Source organism: Silene latifolia, chromosome 10 (genome assembly GCF_048544455.1).
Source record: "Silene latifolia isolate original U9 population chromosome 10, ASM4854445v1, whole genome shotgun sequence".
NCBI classification, from domain to species: Eukaryota; Viridiplantae; Streptophyta; class Magnoliopsida; order Caryophyllales; family Caryophyllaceae; genus Silene; species Silene latifolia.
The window spans coordinates 147,151,003-147,167,813 of record NC_133535.1 but is presented as its reverse complement, the minus strand read 5'-3'; the positions used below and the strand labels follow the sequence as shown (position 1 = coordinate 147,167,813).

The 16,811-nt window shown below is 38.0% G+C and overlaps 3 protein-coding genes across 7 annotated transcripts; 1 reads left to right on the top strand and 2 right to left on the bottom strand.

The window, feature by feature from the left end:
• Positions 1-2,020: 2,020 nt before the first annotated feature.
• LOC141608448 (NAC domain-containing protein 79-like) lies at positions 2,021-2,652 on the bottom strand. The gene is made up of 2 exons (XM_074427803.1): positions 2,121-2,652; positions 2,021-2,043 (listed from the first exon to the last, which is right to left on the bottom strand). Exons 1-2 carry the CDS (start codon positions 2,650-2,652, stop codon positions 2,021-2,023), a joined length of 555 nt encoding a protein of 184 aa, XP_074283904.1.
• A 1,682-nt stretch (positions 2,653-4,334) lies between these two features.
• LOC141606256 (putative disease resistance protein At4g27220) lies at positions 4,335-9,140 on the top strand. Of its 2 annotated transcripts, XM_074425312.1 has the most exons (3): positions 4,335-4,628; positions 5,250-8,288; positions 8,751-9,140. In XM_074425312.1, exon 2 carries the CDS (start codon positions 5,270-5,272, stop codon positions 6,596-6,598), a length of 1,329 nt encoding a protein of 442 aa, XP_074281413.1. In that variant the 5' UTR covers positions 4,335-4,628; positions 5,250-5,269; the 3' UTR covers positions 6,599-8,288; positions 8,751-9,140. The 2 variants fall into 2 exon arrangements, with proteins under 2 accessions (XP_074281413.1, XP_074281412.1); XM_074425311.1 differs by lacking the exon at positions 4,335-4,628 and having other exon boundaries at positions 6,596-8,288.
• A 1,046-nt stretch (positions 9,141-10,186) lies between these two features.
• LOC141606254 (uncharacterized) lies at positions 10,187-16,712 on the bottom strand. Of its 4 annotated transcripts, none has more exons than XM_074425309.1 (6): positions 15,706-16,712; positions 13,664-15,450; positions 13,120-13,248; positions 12,655-12,773; positions 10,437-10,588; positions 10,187-10,243 (listed from the first exon to the last, which is right to left on the bottom strand). In XM_074425309.1, exons 1-2 carry the CDS (start codon positions 16,238-16,240, stop codon positions 14,264-14,266), a joined length of 1,722 nt encoding a protein of 573 aa, XP_074281410.1. In that variant the 5' UTR covers positions 16,241-16,712; the 3' UTR covers positions 10,187-10,243; positions 10,437-10,588; positions 12,655-12,773; positions 13,120-13,248; positions 13,664-14,263. The 4 variants fall into 4 exon arrangements, with proteins under 4 accessions (XP_074281410.1, XP_074281411.1, XP_074281408.1 ...); XM_074425310.1 differs by having other exon boundaries at positions 12,655-13,011; positions 15,706-16,665; XM_074425307.1 differs by having other exon boundaries at positions 13,664-16,686.
• Positions 16,713-16,811: the final 99 nt, after the last annotated feature.

Genomic DNA, 16,811 nt, shown 5'->3' with positions numbered 1-16,811 from the left:
TTCCTTAGCCTTCCGAAAAGGAAAAGGTGGTCTTGGCATAAGGAATGTTGAATGCATGAATCGAGCATTACTGGCTAAACATGGGTGGAGGATAGTATCGGGGGATGATTCGTAATTTAGTAGAATTTTTAGAAAGCTACTTTATAAGGAGGAATTAGTAGAGGGAGGTGTAATGAGAAATATCACTGGAAATTCTTGGGGGTCGAGAAGCGTTCAGCTTGGTTTGAAATTGATACGAGAGCACATGGGGTGGAAACCGGGCCACCTATCAAACCTAAATGTCTGGACTAGTAAATGGGTGGAAGGAGGTTTTGCAGAAGCCGGGAATGATATTCTCTCAGTGGACAGGGATAACATTAGGAATCTTAAGGTGAGAGACTTGTGTAATGAAGGGGCAATAAATGAGGGTGGAACATGGAAAGATGATGTGGTCAAGGAGTTGTTCTCGGAGGAGACTGCTAGTAAAATTCTTGCAATGCCAATATTAAATTCTAGAAGGAAGGATAAGGTTTTTTGGCCGCATAGCAGCAGCGGCGAGTATAATGTAAAAAGTGGGTATGGAATCTTATTCTCAAACTTTATGGAACAAAAGGGATCGGAAAAGGACAAAGAAAGAATAGGGGCGGAGGAAAAGATCTTTAGAAGGAAAGCGTGGAAATTGCCGGGTTCGCAATGTGGAAGATTTTAATTTGGCGTATCATTACTGATACACTACCCGTGGGAATCAATTTTGCAAGGAGAAACATTCAGCTTGAGATAAGGTGCAACTTATGTGGAAATGACGGGAACAACACTGAGACTATGGAACACCTGTTCTGGGATTGTGAGATTTCAAAGCGGCTTTGGGCATGCACGGAACTTGGCATTCGGCCATCACCACCGCACAACATGGATATTAGGAAATGGATAATGCAGTGGATAAACTATCTAGAGAAACTTGAGGAGGCTACCAGTCGCTTAGTACGCTTCATGGCTACATTATGGTGTATTTGGTGTGTAAGAAATAGGATTCTCTTCAAAGGAGAGAACTTTCACCCAAACCTATTCCTGAACTCATGGTGTCAGGAAGTGCGAAAAGCGGATGAAGCAGTACTTGAATGCAATAAGGATCGGTTGAAAAGGACCCATGCGGCAGAGGATATGGGTGATGAACGGCGAAAATGGCTAAGGGAGAGTAGACCCTTCTTTGCGATAGGTGCAAGTTACAACTGTGAGTGCATTAGAATTATGGTTGATGCAGGATGGAAGGCTAGGGACAAGGCAAGCATAGGATGGGTGGCTTACGCGGCAACAGGTCATTTAATGGTGGAAAAGTACAAAGCAATCAAAGCTGAATCAGCCCTTCAAGCGGAAGCTATAGGATTACGTGAAGTGGTCGTTTGAGCTAAGGAGGAAGGACGGTGGCATGTGGAAATTTCGTCTGACTGTCTACCTCTTATTGCTTTTTTTGCAGGTTTAGAGAAAGCTCATCACACGACTAAAGAGATTCTTGAAGATATACTAGCGCTTAGTGGATCTTTTCATTGTCTCTCTTTTAGTTATATTCCAAGGGCAACCAATAAGGTGGCTCATAGCCTTGCTAGGAAGGCTATGACTCTTTAGTTAGGATCTTTTACGCTTTACAGCTGTCAAAAAAAAAAAAAAAAAAAAAGTATATATATTGGTATATATTGTTTCCAAAAATATAACTACCGCATTAAATACATGAGATAAACGTTGAAGTGCGTAAATAAGCATCATAGCAAACTTCTTGAAATGGTTAAGAAGTTAGGCATTTATTGTGGTAGACGCGGGATCGAATCTTCTTACATACATTATTCTCTTTTTTGCCCGGGATGTAGTCGCTTAGGGGGAGAGCGACTTGAATCCGAAGCTAGCTTCGGTGCTGACGTGGACCCATTTTGGGTAATTACTTTGAAACTCAACCTATTTTGATAATTTCTTTGAAACTCAACCTATTTTGGGTAATTACTTTGAAACTCAACCTATTTTGATAATATATGTCCGGAATTTTTATAATTCATGATAATCCTGTTACATTCTCTGCACATAGATGTTGAGTTGAATTCAGTTTAAAGAGTTGAATTCCAAATTAATGAGGGGGAGAGAAAGAAACTGACCATGGCAAACATCAACAACACCAGGAAATCTGTAATCCTGATGTATATCATCGGACAAATTAGAAATCTGACAAAGAACAAAGGAGGTTCGGTCAACGCCTTTGTGATCCGCGGATAGGGTAGGATCCAGACTATACTCATACATGATCGAATCAGTCCTCTTCCCTGTTGGTGGCTTTCCTCTGTAATACACCAACTGCTGCTTGAACCCGCCTATGCGGCCGCCCTTATATATAACATACCTACGACTCCCAACTTCTTTCCAATACCCACTCTTAGTCGCTCTGTTTTTAACCACGGGACAGAAGAATAAGAAGCCGGAGGTTGACGTTTTAGCATTTACGGCCGCCACCGGTGGCAATTCCCATGGCTCATATTTGTAAATGTCCACTCCACTAATCATTTTTTGAACAAACTTCCATCCCAATATTTTATCTTCTAGGTAATAATATTTCATTAACTCCTCGTCTTCGTTTTCCAGATCTTCATCTCTTTCACACATTGCTTTCGGTTCTTTCCCTTTACTCTCCATTTTTTGACGCCCACCACCACCACCACCTTTCGATGATCAAATTACTTAGCAAAACGAACTCTAAAGATCAGAATTGATATTTTTATGTGTGATTTGAAACATTCGCTCTGCATTTGGGAACCAACTTAACACCATTTTCTGTGTTACAAACCCATACGTTGACTTTCATCTGAATAATTCGCCTCTTAATGAAAGTTTCAAAACATAATACAAGAGAATATAAATAAAAAAATTAAACAGAAACAGGGTCTACGTGAGCTCGCGTCACATCTGAAAGAAGCCATTAGCAGAAGGTAGGGTTGATTTTGATATTTAATTCAATAGTTCATCTTTTAACACCTTTATAGGGCGTGTTAGGTTGACCAATATAGTTATGAGGTATGAGGTTGAAATGAACCAAATCTATACCGTGTGTTTGTTTGATGATAATGAAGGTTTCATACCCATACCTCAAACCCATGAGATGGTATGAGTATGAGATTGATATCAAATTAAAAATAACAAAAAGTGATAAAAATAATTATGTCATATTGTACAAAAATCTTTTTATATATTTATTTGATTAAATTTTATCTACATGATTTAATAGTATTAAAAATTATTATTATTAAAAATATTGTATTTTGAAGATTTTTTTTTGTTTTGATTGATTTCTAACCTCATACCACCCAAATTGAAACAAACGCAAGGTATGAGGTACAAGTTTCTACCCAATACCACCCAAATATGATTCCTAATTCTAAACTCATACTCACGAGCGAACCAAACACGCCCTTACTACTAAGAGCATAAAACAAAACTTCTCAATAGTTTTCCATAAAAAATGATTTCTCTAGCAAAATAAAATTTGTTGTAATTAAGATATAATTTTTAACCATTATTATTTTTTTTAACTAAATTATAATTTTTTAATTAAAATAAAATAAAACCGGTATAAATCTAAAAATTCGTATATGAAACTGATAAATTGATATTATTAGTTTCGTATAAAAATACTTACCACGTATTTAATTCGTATTAAAAAAATTATGAACTGATATTATTAATTTTGTGACAAAAAAAAATCTTTCAAATTATTTGAGAAAATTTATAAATTGAAATCATTAGCTTTGTTGTAAAAAAATTTCATTAAAACACATTTTTTTTTCACTTTACTCAATTCTTTTGATTAGTTTTACATCCTCTCCTGATTTTGGTTTAGCTAAGAGGGTTAGAAACTTCTTCCCCTTTTGGATTGTTGGTGGTCCTGGGTGCGGTAATGTTTGCACTGTGAAGTGTGATGCTGCTTGGAGGGCTGATAGAAGCTCTGGCATGGGGTGGTGCTTGTTGGATGATAATGGTACCTTAAGGAATACTGCTCACGCTCGCTCGCTTGCCTCTTCTGCCCTGCATGCCGAAGGACATGCTGTTATCATGGCGCTCAAATGGGCCTTGGACGAAGGGTACCTTCATGTTAGACTTGTTACGGATTGTCTTAACTTGGTTATGCAGGTTGCTGGAGCGGAGAAGGTGATTGCATCTATTCTTTGCATCATCCATGATATTAAGTCTATTGCGTCTAATTTCCATTGTTGCTCTCTTAGTTTCTGTCCTAGGGGAGTGAATAGGATAGCTCATAATCTTGCTCAAGAAGCTCTATTGTAAGCTATGTTATTTGTTGCTGTCAAAAAAAAACTCTCAATACAAGTATACAACCACCAAAAAAAAACGAAAATGTAAATAAAAATCATCATAAGCTTAAAAGCTTGAATCAGTCAAGTGTCCTGTCCACCAACCAAAACCGTTCAACAATCAGCTTTGGATCTGAGTTTCCTCAACTAGATATTAAGATATTAAGATGCATTGTATTTAAACAGTGCTTATTGATATCGCGTTGACTTCAAATTGAATCAGGCAGTTGCTCAAGTCAATGCCATTGCTCTTGATTCTTCTCCTTCCAGTGTTCACCAAGTTTCTGTAGTTAACTAACTCTTCAGGTATTTTGACTATCTAACCTCTTCATCATTCTTGCTGAAATTTGAACCTGTGTGCTAAGTTTTTGGTCAGTATATTATCGGAGTATTCAATCTTACTATCCGTCAAATTACTCCGTAATTCGTATTTGGTTAATTACAGTTTTGTACTCCATCGGAATCTCCGATCCATTAGTTTATACTCTGTACGTATTTATTTTCTTTGGTACAGTCCATTTCTATATTGGCTGGTTGAAAGTAGGCTGTAACCGAGCCGATCAAAATTCTCGAGTACTCGAAATATTGAACTCAAACTCAGGTTCAGTTTGAAGCTCGACTAGCGTAAAACATTCAAGCTCGACCACGACTTGAAACTGAATAGGCCTCGGTTTCTCTTTATATTTTTTTTTCCAATTTCTCACTTTTTAAATCTAACACATGATCAAGTTTTGACTGAACCGATTCCAAGGGCTCGGCGAGCCTTCTCAGATCATTTAGAGCTGTAGTTGGAATAGACGATAATTGAATAATAGTCGTATTTTATTAGTGTTCCAAACATTATTTGTGTTTAAGGAGGAGGTATAATTATATTCTGTACTATCTATGGTTTTGATGCTGATAATTGAATTTGTTATTTGACCACAGTTAGCGCCTTCGCGGTCCTAATGGAGTCGGTTTCCATGACGATATTGACCGGAGGGGCGGCACAAGGTGCTGGAACTCTGGTCGGACCAGCAACAGACGCTGGGAAAGGAATTTACACGTCTCTGAAACGGAAGTATGATTATATTCAAAACTTTGATCAAAATTTTAAGAATCTTGAGGAAGAAGCACGATATCTCACTGGTCGAAAGATGGATGTGGAGGATTTTATTGCTAATAATCATATGTTTGAAGATAAGACACACGAATGTACAACATGGCTCGAAGATGTGGAAAAGATTACAGCAAGTTTGAATGACATGAGAATCAAATACCAAAAAACTAGCAATAGTACTGGTTTGTCTGGTTTACGTAGTCGTCTTAAGCTTAGCAAAGAAGCGGTGAAGATGACAAAGTCTGTTGTTGAACTCAGGAGTAGGATAAATCATGAGCCTACGATATTGAAAGAAAGAACCCCAGATAGGCTTGGAAAGTTCCCCAAAAACATAAGTGAAGTTGACTCACTTCAAGAAAATGTCGAAAAGCTTATAGAGTTACTCAATGATGACACGATAAAGAAAATTGGAATTTGGGGAATGTCTGGTGTTGGAAAGACAACAATTTTGGAAAATTTGTATGAGGAAGTGGCAAAGCGTCAAATGTTCGACGTTATGCTTTGGGTTACTGTAACTAAGGAAGGTGGCTTAGATCATATACAAGAGACAGTTCTAAAGCGGCTGACTTCAAAAGCGAATGTGATTAATGATCGAGGTCAAGCTTCTGCCTTTATTTCTGAAACTCTAGACAAGAAGAAGTATTTGCTCGTCTTAGATGGAGTTTTCTCAAAGATTGAATTACGTCATATTGGAATTCATGACGGTCATATGCATGGCAAAGTAGTGCTTGCTACTAGAGAAAGAACCCTTTGCTATGTAATGGAGATGGATGATGACATCAAAATTGAGAAAATATCTAGAGATGATGCACGCAAATTGTTTCGTCATGTTGTAGGCAAGGTGGTTGATCATCCAACCATTGCGCCCATAGCTAAAAGAATAGTCATACAATGTGGTGAGCAGCCACAGGTCATCAAAGGGGTCGGAAGCTATCTAAAGGGGAAATTAAACGAAGATTTGTGGCAGAGTACGCTATCAAAATTACAATCTCCAAATATGTATCCGTTAAATCATTTAGAAGATTTGTTCGGTGCCTTTAAACTTATTTATGAAGAGTTGCATGATAGCTTAAAAGAGTGTGTGTTGTATGGAGCATCTTTCCCTGAGGACTCCCAGATTTATAGAGATTATTTGGTCGACTGTTGGAGGACAGAACAACTAATCGGTATTGGTTAGACATTAAGAAAAGCGTGTGAAGAAGGACATACAAACTTGGAGGATCTTATAGACAAATGTTTATTCGATCAATGTCAGAGCATTAAACATGTTAAGATGCCCGTTATATTTAGAAACGCGGCTGTGAGAATGGCTTTGTTACAGAACTATGGACTACTATTTAGAGATGAGGAAGACTTTGAACGACTTCCTTCCTCATTTCAATGGGAAAATGGTAGAGTAGTTTCATTGATGAACTCTAATTTGATAGAGTTGCCCCAAAGACCGGAATGTCCTAGGATCTCTACTCTCTTCCTCCAAAAAAATGATAAGTTATCTGTAATTCCAGCATCATTCTTTGATCTGATGTCAACGCTTAAAACTCTTGACTTATATGGCACTGGGATCAAAGAGCTCCCTCCTTCGGTTTCGAAGTTGACCAATCTCAGAGGTCTTTACCTTAATGAATGTCGCCTCTTAGTCAATTTGCCTAGTGAGGTCAGAGAACTTCAGAGTCTCGTACTTCTGGACATTTGTCGTAGCGGGATTTATGGTATTCCTTGCGTGATTGGAGAACTTACTAGTCTCGAATGTCTAAGGGTCTCTTTTGCTAGTAATGTGGACAGTCAAAACCTTCTTCAAACTGAGAGTATAAAAATGTTGCCCAAAATATTTGACACGCTCATCCGCTTAGAAGAGTTGGCTATTGTTGCAGATCCGAAAGATTCACAATGGAATATGATTTCCCTATCAGTTGCTGCAAAGCTTGCCAACCTAAGAAAGCTAAGTGCTCTTACTTTCTATTTTCCTAACCCAGACTCTCTAGAAGCTTTCATTAAAACTAGCATTTCTTGGAATAATGGTACCTGCCACACTCGGAGCAACTTCAGATCATTCAATATCTATGTTGGTTCTCATCCAAACAATTCAACTCAAATTGATGTCTCAAGATGTTCAGGTCGCCGGTATCTTCAGTACTCTGGAGGGGAAGACATTCCTCGTGCAATTAAAGAGGTGCTTAAAACAGCTTGCGCTTTTGAACTAATAAACCATCAAGATATTACCAATTTTTCTCATCTCGGTATTGATGGAATGAAATCATTGGAAATGTGCTTGGTGGAGGGATGTCATGCCATGGAAGTAATGATAGACAGCAGCTTGGTAGAAAATTCTGCACTGCCATGGCTTAAAGAGCTACATTTGGTGAAGTTAAATCAGTTAAGGCAAATTTCCCGAGGATCGGTTCCCCAAGATAGCTTTGGACAACTAACAAAACTGATACTGTGCGAATGCCCGAAATTGTCACAAGCACTGTCATGGGAAATGGTGAAAGAACTCAATGAGCTACAATATTTAAGAGTACAAGACTGTCCTCTAGTAACCGAGGTATTTGAGGTACGTGTAGTGTCTACACTGCTATTTCCCAAGTTACAGATTCTAGAACTTGTGAATCTTGAAGGACTTGTTAGCATTCATAATGTGAATATGTTTGAATGGGTTGGCTTACAAAAAATTGAAATCATTGAATGTGATAATCTGGACAACTTGTGCTTGAACGAAACGAATACAAGAAAGTTAAGAAGCATAAAGTGCAGCAAAGTTTGGTGGGAAACCCTAACCTTAAGTGACGAGATCAGAAGACATCTCTTAACTTTTTTCTGTTTTGTCGAAGATATATGAACTCAGCTCCCTCTGTGACCATATGCAATGTGTAAGTTACTAACCATCCACTTTTCACTTACTGTCTTTTTTCCGTTTTTGTAACAGTCATCCTCTTTTGTGCCTCTACATGACGTGACATCGTCTTTGATTAGACTGACCTTGTGATGGACATGGCTATGGATTGTGAAATTTAATAGGCTACATACGGAGTGTGAAAATATGAGATTTGTCCATGGCTCAATTGTAGGTTAAACGGTGAGTCTAGATTCATTCGAAGTATAACTTGGGAGCAATGGCCTTTATATAGATATGTTATTATGTTTATATGCTCTCAGCTAATGATACATCTTACTGAAAGTATTCACCTTTGTAATCTTGGAGTGTGTTCTTTTTCACCGGAAATTCTTATTTCTAAACTATGACAATAAGAGCTCATCATAGGATTCAGGGCATCGCTAGATACTTCACGTTCATTGTTGACACTTGACCCCGTTGTTATTTTACGCTGCAGAACACAAGCAACTTCATGAAAAGCTTCTCTGTTCCTGATTGTGCAAGAAACAGATGTCAGAGGCGGAGGACGGAATAAACTAAAATGGTGATCGTGATCAAGAAAGGAAGGCATACCAGTTGTATATCTGCCAACAAGAAACAGGATTTTCGAGTTGAATGATTCTGCTCGAATGTCCTCGGCAACAAACTGCATTACGACTTCCTGCTTTGGAAATTTTTATACTCAGGAATCCCTTGTTTTATACTACTATATGTATCTAAGATTAATCTCTGTTTGAATAACTAAAATTTTCTGTGTTTTGTTTGGCTGAAATTGTCTCAGTGGAAACCGATTTCCACAGAACAATATACATTTTCGTTTCTATATTTAAAACAGTATTGGATTCTCATGAAATTTCTAAGAGACTCTCCACCAGTCGACTTTTAACGACTCGTTGATGCAAAAGCAGGATAATTAACTGGTGAGTGCTGTCTTTAGCAGGTTTTGTCTTGCAGGCAATCTCTTCATAAAGCTACAACTACCTAAATCAATCAATCAATCAATCAATACTATATATTAATTCCAGAAACTAAGGGACTTCAATGTAATTAAAGAAAGATACAAATTAATTATACTATATAGTTTTAAATCACTAGCACCGTGTGATGGACCCGATTAAGGGATCTCAATGCAAATATTGTAGAGTTTGGGTTAAATTTAAATTATATAGAAGCTTGGTAATTTTCCTAAACATTTGTAAGAGACTAAAACATGGTCAATTTCCTTAAAATAAAATAATTAATTAAGATGGTCAATTTCCTTAAAATAAATTATACTATATTGCATAATTCTTTCGATTTGATTTAATATATATATGTAATATATTTATATAAATATATAATCCTCTTAAAATTGCATGCCTAACTAGTAAAAGTAATTTCGTAAGTAAAGAAAAGAATTGTAGTAACATTGGATATAATTATATGATAGTAATCACTCATTTGAATAATAAAAGTAACAATATTATTAGCGAGATTAGTGAAAGGGGTAGAAACAACAACAGCAGTGAAATAATCAATATTAATGCAGCAATAGTGAAAGTAACAATAATTACGGCGGGGAGTAGTGAAATTATCAATATTAATGCGGCATTACGGCGGGAGTAGGGAAAATAACAATGATTACGGGCAAGTAGTGAAATGTTATTACTATTGTTTTATTAAATAAGAGTAAAATATTAATAGCGGGAGTAGTGAATTTGTCTCAAAATTTATCTCATCGTAATTTTAGGATATATCATAAAAAATATATTAATGATAAATTTATGAGTTATGCAACTTTAAATAATTTTATTTAATGAAAAAAAAAAATTAATGGTAAGTAAAGGTAGCCCGGGCGAAGCCGGGAACCAATACTAGTTATGTTAATGAAGAAAACCAAGTAAAATATCGAAAGAAATCTGTGTCTCAATTGATTGATCTCATTCAGAGAGAACCGTTGCTTTGCAAAAGCTAAAAAAGAACACAAATTCTCATTATAGACGGGCACTATCCGTCTATACGTATAGACGGATACCATTTTCCCTCACAAAATACCCATTTGCCATAAAGTGGAAAGCACATGGGGGTGCCCCACCTTGTCCCCCCTACCCATTTTATTAGAGGTCTTTACCCGTCTGTTCGCCCCACCCGTCTATACCAAGACCTATTGAAAAAAGAATTGTTTACAAGCTAATGATACAGGTTGCTACAAATTACAGATCTTTTCCTCTGTAAATCTGTAATACCCGATATCAATGACAAAATGAGTTCCCAGCAGTAACTTGTAATACAATTACTGTTCTACGACAGTAAAAGCTTAGTCACGGGAAAGGTAGAGAGAGAAAATCCTCCCCTTCTCTCTACCTTTCCTAAATTCTTAAAAATTCTATACACCGCCTCTCTGCCTCACCACAACACCGTCTAATCGCCTCTCGGTTTTGTTTGTTCACTCCGCCAGAAAGGTCTGTTTGTTCGCTCCACCTAAGAGCTGATGACCGTCTAGAGGCTGATCGCTTAACCGCCTTTATTTATCTCTCAGGTTTTCTCTGTTTTTCCTACTTTGTTCTTTGTTTAGTTGCCTGTTACTAGCTCCGCTCTATTTTCATCTTTGGTTGTACGTTTTATCGGGTTTCTTCTGGGTGATAGTTGCTGTCTATATAACCCGGGGTTTGTTGCTTTCGTTGATGGCGTATCAATTTTTTCTTTTCAATCTTTGTGATTTGTTTGTTGTGGCTGATACTGGTGTCGATGATGATGACCTTGCGAGGTTGGTTATGGAATTAGGGGTTCCTTCCATCTCCAATATCCATTTGGCGAAAGACAGGGGAAACTCTCTTTACAGGGAAGGGAATTTCATTTTAGCCGCTCGTCACTACACTCGAGCCCTTAAACTCGTATGTTTCCTAGGCCTTCCACCCGTGCATGACCAGCCCGCAGCCACTTCTCTCTGCATCTCCCTTGTTCTTAATTTAGCATGTTGCGAGTTGAAGCTTTCCCAATATAATCAGGCTTGTTGTTACTGTACTTTCGTCTTGTCTTTTGATCCGAGTAATGTTAAGGCCCTTTATCGCAGAGGCCTGGCCTTTAAGCATTTGAATCTTCTGGACAAGGCTCTTAATGACTTTGAACATGCTCTGAAATTTGACCCACAAAACAAAGAGGTTAATCGAGAACTCCTTTCTGTGGCCGATCTTTTAGTTTTAAATGTTAATGGAAAACGCGTCGCTTATCCTTTTAACCCTTTGGGTTCTGATAAGAAAGGTAAGAAACCTTTGATAGATAATGATATGGTTGCTAAGCTTCCAATCCGTGTTGATTTGGATGAAGCGTCTTGTAGTTCGGCTCATTTGGTTACAGATCATGTTCCTCCTCCTCCTGCTGATGTTACATCTATTTCCGCTTTTATTATTGATTCTGAACAACCTGATGGTGACATTATTATGGATTCTGATATCGCGTTCGCGGCCACTGATCCTCTCATTAGTATGAACTCAGATAGCCTTCTTAATGAGGCTGCTCCCGCTTCGTCTGCTCAGAATGACGGTAATCCCTCCAACACTTATACCTCAAGACCTGCAAAACACTCCTTCTCCAACAAAAAACATCCTAAAAACGCTTTGCGTTTGTCGCCCCAAGACTATGAGAATTTGTTACTCGGGAAAAATCTCCATTTTTACCATCCAAGATCTTTGTCATCTTTGAGGGTTCGTCCCCTCATCTCTACAAATTTTATTTCGACGGGAACTCCCCATGAAGGTAATTCAAGGGAAGCAGCAGTTCCCATTCCTAATCTTTCACATGAAGTGCGCCTTGAGCACTCACATTTGGGCTGTGAGAGTAAGAGTGATGAGTTGGGTCATGAAGAGGCTGTTTCACATATTGCCAAGAAGAAAAGACTTTCGTGTGATTCATCTGTGGTTAGTAAGGTATCTACGGTTCAGTTTCAATTTGTTGCCGCCGAGGAGAACTTGAGCAGGAAGTGTTTTCACAAGAGGGAGCATTCCATTCACCAGAGTCGTATGGTTAGGTGTGCTGCCAATTCAAGGAGGAGATCGTTGGGTTGTGTCGACAAATTTCCTTTGTTTTTTTGCAGGTACACGAAAACAACCGAATGTGCTAAAAGAAAGGAGGTTGACTTGCTCCAGTTCGAGGACTATTATCATCCACCTTTTAAGAAATGCCGTCTTTCTACTACAGTTACTTCCGCTTGTAATTTTAGCTCCGTTACTTCCGTTTCTAGTAGTTTAGGGGTATCTTATTCCCCTATGTTGTATGGTAATTAGTTTTGTTCTGCTTTGGTTGTAATCGTATAGTATGTAATCTCCTTTTAATAGTTTATATAAAATAGTACACGTTTGTCTAAAAAAAAAAACAGTAAAAGCTTAGTCATGGCATTGCTAAAGGCTTCACCTTCATTGTTGATACTTGGTATGGTTTTAACCAGAGAGCAAACTCCTTCCGTTCTTCAAAACCACAATACTCACTGTACGGTACTTCATACCTACATTCCATCACAGTATGGATTTGGTTAAACAGACTGTCTTCCTCTTTTTACTACAGGAAAAAGAAGGGCTTTTAGCACCGCCACATTCTTCAGTTTGACATGAAGAAGTCAACTGATGATCCTTGTTTAGAAGGTAGCAAAGTATTGCGAAACTAAAAGACAATTTAGTCGCAGTAATTAGCCAGCTGGCTACTGTAATCAAAACTGATGTGTTGCCTGGTACGCTTTCAACTTTCTGGAAAATCAAGGTATACTTCAAAAAAAAACATACTGTTGAAGCCCAGTTAGTATAACTACTGCCGATTAGCAAAATAACAGGCGTATGTAAAGTAGAGATAATCACCTTATGAATTATGATGGTACACTGCTGTCGTAAATTTCTGTAGGAGAAAATGCAACTATCAGGCTAAAACTTCCCTTTACTAAGAGTCCAACCAGTAGGAGAAAATGCAACTATCAGGCTAAAACTTCCCTGAAAACTCATTGCAATCAATGAGTCATCTCCTTGTTGTAAATTTCTGTTAAATAAATGCAACACTAAACGAACGAGATCAAGTGATTCGTCCTTTGGAAACCAGGTTGGCTGATTAGTTATTCAGTTATTATTTGGGGTATATCTCTGGCCTGTGATTTACCATTTCATGATGATAAAAATAAATTTGTACTCTTACTATATTTGTTTAAGAAAGGTCTTAATCAATCAATCCACTTATAAATGTAGTGGCATAGCTAGTTTCTCCTGCAGACCGCGGTAGTAAGCATGACCTTGTTCAATGAGATGCCTAAGCTATTATAAAACGGACATACACCGTACAAGAGTCTTTAGCGGAAAGAATAAAAACTTGGCCATGCGAAGAATTAGCATCAGAAACAGGAAGAATACTAACCTTCCAATTACAAATCGTCAATCTGGATCTGAATGAAAAGCTTGCAAAGTCTTTCGGATAGTAGAGGTTCATCCCATTCCAAGGAATCCCACCAAGCTTTATCCGCGGCTATTTGTTTGATGTTTGCAGTATCATCACTTGTCATACACAGATTCTTCAACTTAGGACAATTGTAGAAACTCATGTACTCTATATTCGGCCAAGTGCATCTCCCGATTTCACACAGGTCAGGAAGGTAATGAAGTTTTAGAACTTTCAAGCAAGGTAGGACAGCAAATTCCTCGGAACCCAACGGATCCTCATGAGAGATAATATGTTTCAAGGATGCACAATCCTCAATCACCAACTCCTCCAATTTCGGAAGATTCTTCATCATGGACCAAGTGAAAACATAGGTCAATTTAGGACATGCGCGCAATGAGAGAAATGTTAGCATGTTAAAGCTTTTCTCTGCAAAAAGATGATGGCCACTGATAATTGCTTTGAGTTTCCATAAACTATTGAGAGACAAATATTCTAGAGATGGGAGGATAACTTGTCCGTCTTTTGCGAGATGTATAATAGCTTGGACCTCTGGACAGTCACTCAGTATGCATATTCTCAAGGCATCCATGTTATCAATTCCAAGCTCGATAAAAACAGAATCTTGAAGTGATGATCCAAGTAAAGGGAAGTAGCTCGTTTGAGTACCTCCATCACTCCTTGAGGAATTGTTTCACCATTAACAAATCTAAGGCATCGCTCAGAATTACTGTGCATTAATTCTGCATCTCTGGTAACTAGAGATAAGGCGTGCTTGAAATCATGTCCAACGATAAAGTTGAAGCTCATCACGTTTCCAATTTTCCACGATTGGCTTCCTCGTAAAAAATATTCAAGACTTTCTAACTCAGGGAAATGAAAATAAAGGGTAGTCAACAACAAGTCGGCCACCTCTTTACTGATGTCTGATACACTAATTGTCCAACGTCGATCTCCAGGTTGCACAAATATGGCGAGTTCTTCTAGCGGAAGATTTGATATAGTTCCTTCTCCAATCAAATTTCTTGGAAGATTATTGCACTCACTGTGATTTATGGACCCATAAAATGAAACTTTCAAGATTTTTAAAAATACTAGTTCGCTGATGGTATCAGGCAGATTTAACAATTCAGTGCCTTGAAGATCAAGCACCTCAAGAGCTGTAAGTTTTCCAATTGCTGAGGGAAGTATAATCAGGTGCTCACAATCACGCATCAGTAACACTTGGAGGCTTTTGAGCGTAAATAAAGAGTCAGGTAATGACCTGATTCTGGTTTGCGAGAGGTTTAAATTTGTGAGAGAGTGCATACTATCAAAAAAGGATGCAGGTATGACCCTTAAGTATCGGTTTCTTTGAAGGAATAACGATACAAGAGTTGGGCAATATGGAAGGGTTGAGAAATCGTGATCCATCAGAAAAATAATAGTAGCTTTCTCCCATTCCTCAAGTGGTGGAGGTTCCTTTAGTTGATCACCAATTTTGATCAAGTATTTGTCAACTTGTTCAGTTCCTAATTTCCGCAATCCATGACCGAAGAACATTTGACGACCTTCTCTACTGAACGGAAGGATTGCTAACGCAGAATCTCTTATCATATTATGCATCCTAACCATCATAGTCTCGTTACTAGCCTCTAGTAACGACGCTTTCACCAGCAGTCCTACAATATCGTTTGCTTTTTTATACGCTGCCATTGTGGGCCTACCAAGCAATCCTTCAGTGATAAAGCGGTTTACCAATACAGAAATGTGAATTTGCTGGTTCTCTAAGACGAGAGCAGAATATAAAAAACATTTCTTCACGTCATGATCTTTTAATCTGTCATAACAATATCTGATATAAGGATTTAAAGAATCATCTGTGTCACCTATTCTACGAGAATCTAGGTGTTGCGCTGCAAGCCTCCACTGAAAGGGACTGGTCTCCGCTTTTAATGCACTCCCAACAACAGAAATTATCAGTGGAGAATAGCGACATGTGTAAACAACACAGTTTGGTTGGATAGATGAAGTAGAGACACCATGCACCAACACAGTTTCGGGTTTTTGAAACATATCCATTAGCTCTGATAGACTTGAATCTGAGTCTGAATCACTTCCTGATTCCAAGTCGTTCTCAACATCTGAGCCTCCTGCTACTTTCACACCGTCTCCATCTCGTCCAATTACCATATCAGTACTCAGATTAGACGCCCATTCATTACTCAATGTGGTTTTCCTAGGGTCCTTGAAGGAGGAGACAATCTGGTTTGGATTGGAAAAGAACAAGCGCGCCTCTTTGTTGAAATTACTGGACACCTGCGATGAATCTGCGTCTTGGAAATCGATTAATTTGGCAAGTCCAAGTTCAAGCTTCTCAAGCAAGACTAGTTGAGAATGACTGGACACCTGCGATGAATCTGCATCAACAAGTGTAGCTTCAATGATATTTTTCAGATCCTGGAGATTTTTTATTTGGGAATCAATGTCAGGTGCACCAGCTATTATTTCACAAATTTCTGAACCCACTTGCTCTCCAATAGTTTCAAGCAACTCAATCACCACCAATTCCGCCATTTTGCACTCCTCTCGGTCTTCTTAACACAAGGTTTTATATATGTTATCAGATCAATAACTTGATTTGGTGTATTCAGAATGAGGATTAGTGGTTGAGAGGATGATGATAAATTGGTAGGTACAATTTCCGGCTATCACTTTATTTAATACTACCTATGTCACATACTGATGGCTTGATTTGTTTTTTATTTTGATTAAAAAGTAGAACCCTAAATCCCCAAATCAATTTGGGGGTAAATATTAATATGGGATTTGGAGGTTGTATAAGGAAGGAAATAGATGATGTAGGATGAGTAATGATGACGTATAAGAAAGAAGATGATGAATGCTGAAGAAAGGAGCAATGGAGATAAAACGAGTAAACATTAGAAACTTTAGGTGAAGATGATGAAGTCATGAAACCAGATTAAAGAAAAGTTAATGGCTTTTAATATTTATTTATTTTTATATATAGAAGCGTGACAGGACAAACAAGTATTGTGTATTACGGAGTTTGATCAGTTGCAATCGGGTGACTTTTAGTGAATATTTTAGATAGCAAACGAGGTCAGTATCAGGTGTTCTTGGACCG